At 35.4% G+C, this 13,249-nt stretch overlaps 3 protein-coding genes across 3 annotated transcripts; 2 read left to right on the top strand and 1 right to left on the bottom strand.

Annotated features, from left to right (window-relative positions):
• Positions 1-5,049: 5,049 nt before the first annotated feature.
• On the top strand, positions 5,050-7,603 carry LOC145057218 (G-type lectin S-receptor-like serine/threonine-protein kinase LECRK2). The gene has a single exon (XM_079004997.1). It carries the CDS (start codon positions 5,229-5,231, stop codon positions 7,497-7,499), a length of 2,271 nt encoding a protein of 756 aa, XP_078861123.1. The 5' UTR covers positions 5,050-5,228; the 3' UTR covers positions 7,500-7,603.
• Positions 7,604-7,942: 339 nt separating this feature from the next.
• Positions 7,943-11,212, top strand: LOC145057217 (G-type lectin S-receptor-like serine/threonine-protein kinase LECRK3). The gene is made up of 3 exons (XM_079004996.1): positions 7,943-10,250; positions 10,359-10,712; positions 10,838-11,212. Coding segments are annotated over exons 1-3 (2,331 nt in total). The 5' UTR covers positions 7,943-8,274; the 3' UTR covers positions 10,839-11,212.
• A 694-nt stretch (positions 11,213-11,906) lies between these two features.
• On the bottom strand, positions 11,907-12,665 carry LOC145060342 (secreted RxLR effector protein 161-like). The gene has a single exon (XM_079008029.1). The coding sequence runs from the start codon at positions 12,663-12,665 to the stop codon at positions 11,907-11,909; it is 759 nt and encodes a 252-aa protein (XP_078864155.1).
• Positions 12,666-13,249: the final 584 nt, after the last annotated feature.

Raw genomic sequence — 13,249 nt, 5'->3', positions numbered from 1 at the left:
CAAACTGTGGATTTGCATACGAATATCGTCTCTTTGGTCTTCAATTATCAAGTTGCAGTTAACGATAAATATTAGAGCATTAACTGATATATGGTTCTCTAACTTTCTATTACTTGTCGGTCATGGATTTGAAGAAACTGTGCAAGAAAACTTTATTCACATCCCCAATGATATAGTAATTCCTTTCACTGAAAAAATAAGAAGTCGTTAAATGCTTTGACTGATGCAATCTATGTCCGTCTGAAGATGACATGATCACATCAAGCTAAAGAGAAAACAATTTTCAATTCGATATGTTTCGCGATGACAATTCATAAAATCAGGGTTAAACAATTCCAAATGTTGGTATTTATATTTCAAAATCGGTTTTACTGCATGACCAACTTTATGTGATATTATCCAGAGAGATATCACATGTCAATACAAAAGTATTAGTGAAGTCTAACAAACAATTCAACGACAGTGAAATCTATACATCAATTGTGGTGTATAAAGATGTGTTACACGATTAATAATACACAATCTATCATGTGGTCATGTACATTTGTAAATATTTCCAACTTTTCATTTTTTTAATTCTTATTGATTTCATTTCTACTAACATAACTCTTATTGATAATTATTTAAATGTAGTAACTATCTACGCAAAAAAATACCTTTAAAAACAAATTCTAAAAGAAATTATTCGTACCCATCGCTTAGCGCGGGTAAACGGTTTGTGTATATATATATATATATATATATATATATATATATATATATATATATATATATATATATATATCACTATTGTAAAAATCCCCACTAGGTCCCGATTAATCCCTAGGCGCTACTCGACCGATTAGAGGGCGACTAACGATTAATCCCTGCATACATAATGAGTGAAACATTATAAAACGATAAAATTTTAACATTTTGAAGAAGTTATATTTCAATGGAAACAATCCGAGGCATGATTAGTGTTGTATTAATCATATTAAACTATTTTATTATCATATTAGTGATATTTACGAACTTTGATATGATATAAGTCATATTTAACTTTTTAAAAATCAATAAATTAGCAATTAATGTTCCCGATTAATCCCTCGATAAATCTCCGCCTAGCCGATTAATCCCTTGACTCCAGTCCACCAACTAGCTAACGTCAAGCGTTTTTTACAGCCGTATATATATATATATATATATATATATATATATATATATATATATATATATATATATATATATATAGGTTAGGTTATTTTGTTTTTAGTAACTATTGTGTGCCAGAATGCACAGATCTGGACCATTGACTGAAATATAATCAAAGGTCATGATAGTAAAATAGGATAACATGTACCATATAATCACACAAATTTGAGCATAAGGGCATTTTAGTCAATTAGCCTATATTAAAAAAGGAAAATTTCAGATTTTTAGGAATAATTAATTCCTTTATTTTTAAAAATCTGAATATTTTAAATTAATTTAAAATTAAAAATCCGATTTTATTCTGTCAGAATGATAGAATTTTAACCATAAACTAGTAAATATATTTTAGTTAGAATGATGCTCTTTCAAAATTTTATTCTAATAGAATATTTATTGAAGAAAAAGAAAATTCTTGAATCATATGTTGAAAAATAACAAACATTCTAATATGTTCTTATACATCCAAACTTAAAAACAAATTCATACATATTCTTAAAGACAAAAATCCTTATACATTTTAATATAATTATACATATTCTAAAAGAATATCAACAAAAATGATTAAAATTCTTAAAAAATAACAACATTCTTAAATTGTGAGTATGATCAAACTTTATTCATTCTTCAAGTTATTCCTATTAGGTCTTCAACGTCATCTTCCAGCCATTCCTATCACAAATACAACAAAAACCAATAATTGTTAAATAATGTTACTTGTAATTAACTATCACTTAATATATTCTGGTAGAATACATAGAATATGACAGAGTACATATAATACATTCTGGCAGAATACATCGATTTTATTCTGGTAGAATACATAGAATACATTCAAAAGTATTGTATTTACTGCTAATATAATTTTATATTTCAAATATACAATAACGAGGGACAATAGAAATTGAAATTAAAAATCACAAATTGAACCAAAATAATACACAGACAAATTAATTATCTTTTTAAACAATTACATAAAACATGTGTTGCTAGTAATTCTGACAGAATGCATACCACAAGGTTAAATTATTTAAATTCTCTTTCAGACATTTCAACAAACACTTGTTAGGCATTATCATCAAACAATCCAAAAACCATATTTGATTTACTTGCAATACTTTACCTATAAACATAATTTCCAGCAACATATTTGATTTATGGAAATAAGGCAACAACCAAAAACATAGTTTTGACCCATTTGTTATTATAGATGTACAGACTGTTTTTACACTCCAGTTTTGGCTTGTACGTATTTCATCATAGTAAAGACAATTCTTGTTCATCTCAAATTTCTTGTTTTTTTTTGTTTCACAAACACAATTACACATGAATATAGCACAAAAAGAGCTATTATCATTATCTAAAAAAGCTAACACTTGAAGTTAATAATTATATCCAATATATATAATAAGAGGAAGACCGACCAGATTCTGTTAAGTTTTATTTAAAGCTTACAGGAAGGTCAGAGAACATTGCTACAAGAGCCTCAGAGAGCCATGTATCTCTTTGTTGTGTAGCCATACCTGTAGGTAAAAGAAAAATAACTCATTTTTTACACAATCTTTATCTTTTTATGACCTTAAAAAAACATATATAGCTTTCAATAAATTACCTGTGATCAGATTAAACATATCATGCAGGCTGGCACCAAGTTCCTTTGGCATGGCTTCTAACAAGGGTATCAATGGACGAAACTGTGACCCATTGAAACATGTAGCTGCAAAGGAGACAGACACTGTTAACCGCATATGTTAATGGTGGAAAAAAGAAAATTTTGATCAGTTGAAACACACACACACACACACACCTGATTTGGCCAAAACTAAGAGAATATCAATCTCAGGATTGCTTGCAACAACAGAAAGTGCAAGGCAAGCCCCAAAAGATTGGCCCACGAGAATGCATACCACAAGGTTTAAAGCCAAACACCCATACTAGCTGCTGATTTGCCTTACTTCTCTCTTCCAACTGATTTCGCCGACAATGAGATGGGAACCTACGATGGATGTCTGAGGATCAACAGTCCGCCCTCAATTTGCAGCCGTCCCAGCCGCCTCCCTCCCATCACGATTTCTAAACCACCGGACCACCATTCGACTTCCCTCAGTCGCCTGATGCCTTCTCGATCTAATGAAGACGAAGATGAGGACCGAAGTCCCTTTCTCAGCCCTCCTTGCGAATCTGTTTGACCCTCACTAGTGCCCTTGATTTTTGACTGCTCCCATTCGATCGTTCCTTATATACAGAGACGACGACAGAGGAGAAGTTGGTAGCGATCCGTAGGTTGAAGACGATTATTTTTAGAGAAAAGGGGGAATCGGTGGTCTCATTTAAGGGATTTGATCCATAAATCAAGGGATTTAATTTAGGTTATTATTTACTTTATATGCAAAATTACATACTCGCCTTATCTTGATTATTTAAGTATTTGTTTTTTCCTGAATTCCTATTGGTGCATTTATGCTCACAATAGTTGTCAGAAACATTTGAACATATATATATATATATATATATATATATATATATATATATATATATATATATATATATATATAGCAATTAACCAAAAAGATCTAAGAAAGTATCTATATCATGGTGTATTGAAAGAACAAGAAAAAAAAGGACTGCATTTACTGCATTCACGTTCTCTTAAGCATGGGAAAAAAAATCAAAAAACCAACCTTAAAACCGGTGGTGAAGATAGGTATATCACTGGAAATCGTTTTCTATGGCGGTGGTCACCATTCTTGTCCGGCAGGCAGTGGTGTTTTAGGGCTCCAAAATCAGAAACAAATCCCCCAAAATCGGAGTAAAAACTCAAGCTCTTACTAATTAAGAAGAAATCAAGGACCAAGACCTTACGTTTTAGCTGGCCGATGAAGTGGAATGCCAGAAATTGCCTAGGATCGCCGAGCTTGAGAGGAAAATGGAAGGGGCAGCCGACTGGAAAATGAAGACTGAAAGCGTTTTTGTTACAACGAAACCCTATAGAGACGACATGTCGTCTCTATAAGTAAATGAAAACGGCGTCGTTCCACTTCACGTCATTAAAATATAAAATAAAATAAAAAAAAGGGTTTTCACACGGATTGGTCCCACATTTTCTAGACGACATGTCGTCCGGATAGCGTGACCAAAACAACATTGTATTCCACTTCTGCAAGACGGATAAAAAATAAATCGAAATTAATTTTTAAGCACCCTATACTGACGACATGTCGTCTGCATAGGTTAACCAAAACGGCATCATATTGCTTTTTTGCGACAAAGAATTAAAATAAATCGAAAATATTTTTTTAATTCCTCCTTCCGATGACATGTCGTGGGTATAGAAATTCGATATACAGCCAATATTTTGCCACTTCCCGCCGAGCCTATGCAGACGACTTGTTGTCTGTATAACTTTTCTGGTCAGAGACATATGGTTAATGTTTGAAAACGCTGTCCAGACGACCTGTCGTCTCTATAGATCGACTTTTGCCGACGACATATGTCGTCTGGATATGTGCCGTCTGCAAAGGGTTATATCCTTGTGTTTATTTTCTACGTATCGACATTTTACTCTTGTTTTGTTTTGTAGTAACTAAAGTCTCGTTTGTTTCCGACAAGTTAATTTCTATGCTGATGTGGATGTGGTCCATATTTTAATTTTAGTATATATCTACAAGATTTTAATTACGTTGCATCAAACTGCAAAGAATTTTTCTTACTTTGGGGCCACATCCATGAGGCTATTTCAGCAACCTCACATTTTTTTTCCACACACTTTCTGGTTTGGGACGGACCTTGATCAATTCCATATGATAGGAAATGTTTATTAGGTTGACGGGTCAAAGGGTTCAAATCAGTCAAAGGTTGCAACATCGTTTTATTATTCCTACACTCTAGTCAATATACAGTCAAGTGTATAAAAAGAACTTTTCTATCTATATATAGCAGAAATATAAAGGCTTGATCATTTACTTTGATTCCTTTTTATTGGGCTGATTCATTCTTCTCCAGCATAAACTGCAGCATCTCACTTTCACCTCTATAATATGGCCTTCATCTTACTTATCTTCCTAAGACTATTCTTTCTTTTAATCACTCAAGGATCTCAATTCACCTCCCATAATATCACCTTAGGTTCCTCATTGTCCCCATACTCAAACCCTGCATGGGTCTCGGCTTCAGGCCTTTTTGCATTTGGTTTCTACCAGGAAGATAATGGTTTTAGGGTCGGAATATGGCTGGCAACCAAACCCGAAATCATAGTTGTTTGGACTGCAAACCGTGATGACCCACTTGTCTCCTCAAACAGTACCATTAATCTCATTACAAATGGTTGGTTGCTTCTCCACACTAATGGCGAAGATAAAAACATCACAACTCAGAGGGTTCCAGCAACCTCTGCTTCCATGCATGATTCGGGAAATTTCCTACTCTATGATGACTCTGGTGTTGCTATATGGGAAAGCTTTGAACACCCTTGTGATACAGTATTAGGAGGACAAGAACTAGCCACATATGATCATTTAGTCTCTAGTGTATCCCCTTCCCATCACATGAGTGGAAACTTCGTTCTCAATTTGCAAAATAATGGAAACCTTGTGGCTTACCCTCTATATGCTGGTTCCAGGCTCGATGATGATTCATACTGGTCTACTAAAACCTCTGACCTCGGTGGCTATGTGTCCATGTATCTCAACCATACTGGCTCTTTGAACATGGTGAAAGATGGTGTGACACAGAGGGTATTAAATCCAGTTATACTGAGCTCAGGTTCGAGGAAGAGGAATGAAATCGTAATCTTTCGTGCTACTCTCAGATGGGATGGTAACTTTGTTTTGTATTCCCACAGATTCATAAGTAACTCGACTAGAATGATCATGAAGAAGGAATGGGAAGCATTACATGACCCATGTGAAGCCAAAGGTATATGTGGTTCTAACAGTTACTGTGTTAGCAATGGTGGCAATTTTAGTTGCCATTGCTTTCCTGGTTTCTTAGCTTTCAACGAGACAAGAAATGGTAACTTTTACAGCTGTTATAGGAACTTTACCGATGAAGAAGCCTGCAACGGGAAACGGGAAGGGTTAAAACTTTCTTATAATATTACTTCATTGGAGAATATAAAGTTGCGAGATCACTACTCTTACTCTGTAATGAATCTTAGCAAGGAAGCTTGTCGTCAATCTTGCTTGGATGATTGCAATTGTTGGGCAAGTCTGCATGCAAATGCTTTTAGTTGCAAAATGCTAAAAGTTCCGATCATTTATGCAGTGCGTAATAAAAGCATATTATCCACTGTCTTTATAAAAACCAGTTTCCCATATGATCCTCCTGAATACCCCTTGAGAAACGAAACCAAAAAACTTGTTTACATTCTAGCCATTACACTTGGCTGCCTAGCTTTTATGTGTACGATAATGGCATTCTTTTCTTTCTTTTTCTATAGAGTGCATGCTCATAATAGCTTCGAAAGTATATCAGGAAATACTGATCATTTAGAAGTTTTCAGAGATCAATTTAGGCTACGAGCATTCTCATACGACGATCTTCATAAAGCCACAGATGGTTTTAAGGAAATGATAGGAAGAAATTCTTACAAAGGGTTTATTTCCGAGGGCAAGAAGGCTGTTATTGTGAAGAGACTGGAAAGGTTGTTTGAAGGAGAAGGGTGGTTTCGAGAAGAAATAACTGCTATTGCACAAACCCATCATCGGAACTTGGTTGGCTTACTGGGTTTCTGCATACAGGGATCTACAAAGCTACTTGTGTACGAGTTTATGATCAATGGTTCACTGGAAGATCTTCTCTTCAACGCTGAAACACCACCTGGTTGGGAAGAACGTGTGAGAGTGACGCTGGATGTAGCGAGAGGAATCTTGTATCTTCATGAAGAGTGTGAGGCTCCTATAATACACTGCAATATAACGCCACGTAATATTCTTTTTGACGAGTTTTGGACTGCTAAGATCTCTGATTTTGGGTTATCATCAAAACTATGGAGGTCAAATCAGAGGGGAAGTAAGGTGGATATCTACAGCTTTGGGGTTGTGCTTTTGAAGATTTTGTGTTGCAGAAATGATATGGAGATTGACGTTCTTACTACTTGGGTTTACAATTGTTTTGTAAATAAAGATTGGAATAGGTTGATTGAAGATGACGAAGTAGATGTCTGGATGTTGGAGAAGATGGTGAAAGTTGGATTGTTGTGCATTCAAAATGAACCAGATTCAAGGCCTTCGATCAAAAATGTTATCTTGATGTTGGAAGGAACTACTGATATACCAATACCTCCGTCACCAACTCCTCCTTTGATTTAGCTTGATTAATTGTTATCTTTAATTTAGTTATTATTTGAAACATATCTTGTCTCCATCGTATTCTTTCCTTTTATGTGGACTCTAATACAATTACAATTACAAGACTGGAGTAAATTAATTAAAAAAAATGGTTTTTCTTATCTTGGTTGGCTTATTTCCGTAGGTTATTTCCTAGTGCGTGTTATATACACTTAAAAATATATATAAAATATCTTGCATAAAATTAACATTATAACTTTTCATACTTTTTACACAAGAAGTTTCCACCTTGAGACTCAAGTCCATTGTCTCTTCTGGCAAACAATTTCTTGAAACCTGGGTTGGGTTGGTGTTTGAATCACCACACAAATGAACTTAAACCTTATCCACCCAGTGTTGAACACGCTTTTGGATGTCCATTTTTTTACATATGATGCCAATTAATCAATCTATTGGCATAAGGAAGAATTAGCGATAAAGACAGAGACTTTTAGAACGACTCATTATTCTCCGGTGAATACCTAGTCTACCACGAAAACTGAAGTCATGCAAATTTGAATTTACTTGATTTATTAAAAAGAGTGAGAGACCATTCTATGGCCTGTATAGACTCAATAAATGGTGATAATTGTCACCACATTTCTTTTCACCTATTCAAAATCAGTTCTTTAAACCTGTGTTGAGAGCTTATTCGATTCATAAGCTTTTCATTTTCTGCTTTACTATACTAGGGCATATTCATAAGCTTCTCATAAACTAATTTTCAGTATCTCATCGCCACAACCTGTGATCATATATGGCCTCACTACTGCTTGCTTTTCTAATTCTCCAATTCGTCCAGACCAATTGCAATGTCGATGGAGGATCCATTGAATTGGGAGCTTCACTTGTCGCTGATGCGCAATCTACCACCAATCCATGGTACTCCCAGTCTAAAATGTTTGCATTTGGATTTCACCCACAAGGTAGCAGCTATGTGGTTGCAATCTGGTTAGTGAACTCCGGAGAAACCACCGTTGTGTGGACTGCTTATCCAGATGATCCACCTGTATCACCAAATACCACACTCAAACTTACCCATCAAGGGGAATTGGTTGTAAGCTCCAAACAGGGTCTCGATAATAAGATCATTGCATTCAACGTTTCATCTGCTGTGATGAAAGACAACGGAAATTTTGTCATGTACAATGATCAAATGGGTGTAGTATGGCAGAGCTTCGACTATCCGACTGATTCCATGTTACTAGGCCAGAGTCTCTTTGGTGGGCAACAATTGGTTTCAAGTGTCTCGAAAACCAATTACTCTAGTGGACGTTTCCGTATCAAGATGCAGATCGATGGTAATCTTGTTATGTATCCGAAAAATACAGAGGATGATTACGCAAGTGCTTACTGGTCTTCGGGTACCTTTGAGCACAAGACTTCAAGGAACTACCTGTACTTAAATGACACCGGATTAATGCTTATCAATGGCAGTAATTCAGACACCATCAAGTATTTCTATACTACACTGAATTATCCTGTTATATATCGTGCGACACTTGGTGATGACGGAATCTTTCGGCTATTTTTTTACAATGATAGTAACTCCTCCCCCATCATAGTATGGAAAAAGACAGATTGTCCTTGTAGTGTGAAGAATATCTGCGGATTGAACAGCTACTGTACTTTGAATCATGATCAGCCCGATTGTGTTTGCTTGCCGGGTTCTGATTTTGTGGATCTCGATTTCAAGCATAGGGGCTGCGAAAGGAATTTTACAAAAGCAATGTGCAAAAGCGGGAAAGAAAACGATACATATTATTATATGGTTTCCGAAGAGGGATTACTGTGTGAAGATTATCCTTACTATCGGGCTATTACTCACTTCAAAGAGGAATGCAGAGATTCATGTTTGAAGGATTGCGATTGTGATGCAGCTTTTTTCAAAAACTCTTTCTGCGAAAGATACAAGTTCCCACTGAGGTACGTTAAAAGAGTTTACGATGAGCCTACTACGTATTTGAGTTTCTTCAAGACAATCAGAGTAAACCTAAAAGCTACTTCAGTGGATAAGGAGATGATGACTTCAAGCAGCAAGAAGACATGGCTTCTAGTTCTTGTTATAAGCCTTGTTTTTTCCATGTATTCATGCATTTCGCTAAGTTTTACAGGATATTTCGTATTCAAATTCCGTCTTTTTAAGTACAGAAGATTATTGGAACGTAGAAGTTTGGGGTTAGCTGAGGACCTCATCCTGCAATCATATAGTTACAAGGAGCTTAAAAAGGCTACTCATGGGTTCAAACAAGAGTTGGGAAGAGGGTCGTTTGGAAGAGTCTATAAAGGGAGTTTCGACAAGGCTAGTAGAGTGATAGCAGTGAAAAGACTTGAGAAGATGGTGGAAGAAGGGGAAAAAGAATTCCGAGCTGAAATGCAAGTGATCGGAAAAACCCATCACAGGAATCTAGTCCGTTTGCTCGGTTATTGTGCAGAAGGTAAAGAGAGGCTTCTTGTTTATGAATACATGAGCAATGGAACCCTTGCTGATCGGTTATTTAGGTCAGAAACGCTTCCAAACTGGTCTGAAAGGGTGCAAATCGCGTTAGATGTGGCAAGAGGAATCCTCTACCTTCATGAAGAATGCAAAACACCCATCATTCATTGCGACATAAAGCCCCAAAACATCCTCATGGATGATTTCTGGACTGCTAAAATCTCCGACTTTGGATTGGCCAAACTTCTGATGCCAGATCAAACCAAGACTTTCACCATCGTTCGAGGGACTAGAGGGTATATATAGTATACTACTAAATGTCTAAATCTAAGGTTAATGTCATCCATCCAACTGTTTCTTGAAACTGATATATATATACACCATGCATGCATGTGTTTTTTTAGGTATTTGGCACCAGAGTGGCAGAAAAACACTCCGATATCAGTGAAGGTGGATATCTTCAGCTATGGGATCGTGTTGCTGGAAACCATTTGTTGCAGAAAGAACCTGGAAGTACAAGTATCCAATATGGAAGAGATAGTTCTTTCTACTTGGGCTTACAAGTGCTTTGAAAGAGGGCAATTGGATCTGCTTGTCGGTGATGAACAAGTGGATATGGCGACACTGGAAAGGTTGGTTAAAGTCGGTCTTTGGTGTATCCACGATGAGCCTGCTTTTCGTCCTTCTATGAAGTCTGTGGTGCTGATGTTAGAAGGGATCACAGAAATTGCTACTCCTCCTTGTCCAATTTCCGTTTGGTAATTCTTGCTTCCGCATGTTGATGATTTCGCTTTGTTCTTTTTGAAACTTTAACGAGTATAAACCTCTCAAAATGGTTGCAAGATTATTGGTTTAACCATGTACATATCCTCTTTGTTTGTAGATCGGTTAAACTAAGGCTGATGTGTTCAAGTTGCCTGTATATATTTGAGACATCGGAAGAATGCATGAAGAGTGATGAAGACTAAACCATTAAGGTTAATTTGAATATCTTGATCAATTAGTATGCTGGTCAAAACCCATTTTCTGCTTGATAGAAGGTAAATAAAGTGAACATTTTAAAATTTAAACTACTAGTAAATACGTATGTAAATTTGAGTGTATAAATTCTACTTATAACAGTTGGCTCTGTAATAATTCATAACGTGTATTTAAAGCGTACAAATATTTTTGGCTCATTTTGTGCCGGTCACCAACTACATGGCTTTGATTTACCTCAAAGCACTAAAAAGTAAAAATGCCAATTTTGTTTTAATTACATTTGTGTGTTAGTTTAACATACCATCTCTAATAAATAAAAAAAAATATTTTTTTTTTTCATTTTGTTATCCTCTTATGTATAATGTCACATGTCATTTTGTGGTAATTTAGATTAAGTTATAGGGATATATATATATATATATATATATATATATATATATATATATATATATATATATATATATATATATATATATACACACACACACACACACTAAAGTCCTAATATTTTCATCGATTTAACAAAAAGTTTTAAACTTTATTTTTTTGACAGTAAAGTCCAAATAACCGGTAGTTTTTGACACTTTTACCCTTTTCTCCGGTTAGCCGGTATGTAAGACTTTTTTGTCAGAAAAATAAAGTTTAGGACTTTCTTATCAAATCGTCAGTTAGGAATTTACTGTCAAAAAAAAAGTTTAGGACTTTCTTGTCAAATCGTTGAAAGTATTGGGACTTTAGTGTATATATCCCCTTTTTTGGTTAGAAATTTAATGGTATGATACTCTTTAAACATAAGAGTTATTGAAACATTCTCTAGTCAGTTAGATCTATTAGACAACAGAAATAAGAAAGAAAACTTCTCAATCTTACATTCAATCAACTATCTGATTACATATATTGAAGAAGAATATGACGACTAACTTTTACACATAATTACACATTAAACCTTCTACTAATCACTATTTATAGTTCTAACCCTCTAATATTCCCCCGCAAGTTGGAGTTGGAGAATAAATGTTCTTTAGACCTAACTTGCTTATAAAGGGTAAAAGTTTCGAACTTGGTAATGGTTTTGTAAACATATCTGCTAATTGCATAACTGATCGAATCGGAAACAACTTTATAGACTTGTTTTCAACTTTCTCTCGCACAAAATGACAATCGACTTCTATGTGCTTGGTCCGTTCATGGAATGTGGGGTTAGTGGCTATTTGAATCGCTGCTTCATTATCATAAAACAACAGTGTAGAATCAATCGCATGAATTCCAAAATCTTCTAATAATTGTTGAAGCCAAACAAGTTCAGAAGTAGTTGTTGCCATTGCTCTATATTCGACTTCTGCAGAAGACCTGGAAACTGCTGGTTGTTTCTTGGTTTTCCAGGAAATAAGAGAGTTTTCAAGAAAGATGCAAAAACCAGTAATAGTCTTTCTCGTTTCTTTACATGTCGCCCAATCAAAATCACAAAACCCTTTCAATTGTAAATATGATTCTTTGGAGAAAAATAAACCTTGTCCAAGTGATCCTTTTAAGTATTTAATAAGATGACAAGCTGCTTCATAATGAGGAACACACGGATTTGATATGAATTGAGACAAACATTGAACAACAAAAGAAATGTATGGACATGTGATGTTCAAATATAACAATATTCGAATGAGACATCTATATTTAGAAGGATCAGAATACACTTCACCAACATCCTTTTGAAGATGAATCTTGGGATCCATAGGAGTAGTTTTGGGCTTTGCATCTAATAAACCAGCATCTTCAATGAGTTGAAAAGTATAATTTCGCTGAGAGACAAAAATTCCATTCTTGTATTTGGCAATTTCTAATGTAACATCCAAAAAATTCGATCCAATTTAAAACTTTTTAAATCATATAAAACCATTCAGTCATTACAATTTGTTTTCAAAATAGTTTAAACATCAGAGTTCCCAGAATACCAATCTCATATAACCATAATCATATCATATCAACAAATACAGCATAGCATGCATAATGAGCCTTCATCCTGACTGGACCACCTCGCAGGGCCTACAACCTATCTGGACAGCTCCCGGTCCTTCGGCACGTCTGGACCGCCTCGCAGGGCCTGCAACCTATTCGGACCGCTCGCTGGGCCTTCGGCCTAATTGAACCCCTTTGTAGGGCCTTCAGTCTATCCGGACCGCCCTAGGTATCTTGGCCTTAAGCACAAAGCAGGGCCACCTCAACCCAACCCCCAATCAACAAATATGTGCACATACATATCATACGTTAGCATATATAACAAAAAATCATACCGATCTAACAGATCACTAACACAACA

Source organism: Lactuca serriola, chromosome 6 (assembly GCF_051521515.1).
Source record: "Lactuca serriola cultivar US96UC23 chromosome 6, Lser_US96UC23_V15, whole genome shotgun sequence".
NCBI classification, from domain to species: domain Eukaryota; kingdom Viridiplantae; phylum Streptophyta; class Magnoliopsida; order Asterales; family Asteraceae; genus Lactuca; species Lactuca serriola.
Note: the sequence above shows the minus strand (reverse complement) of the source record. Positions and strands in the feature narration are given on the sequence as shown.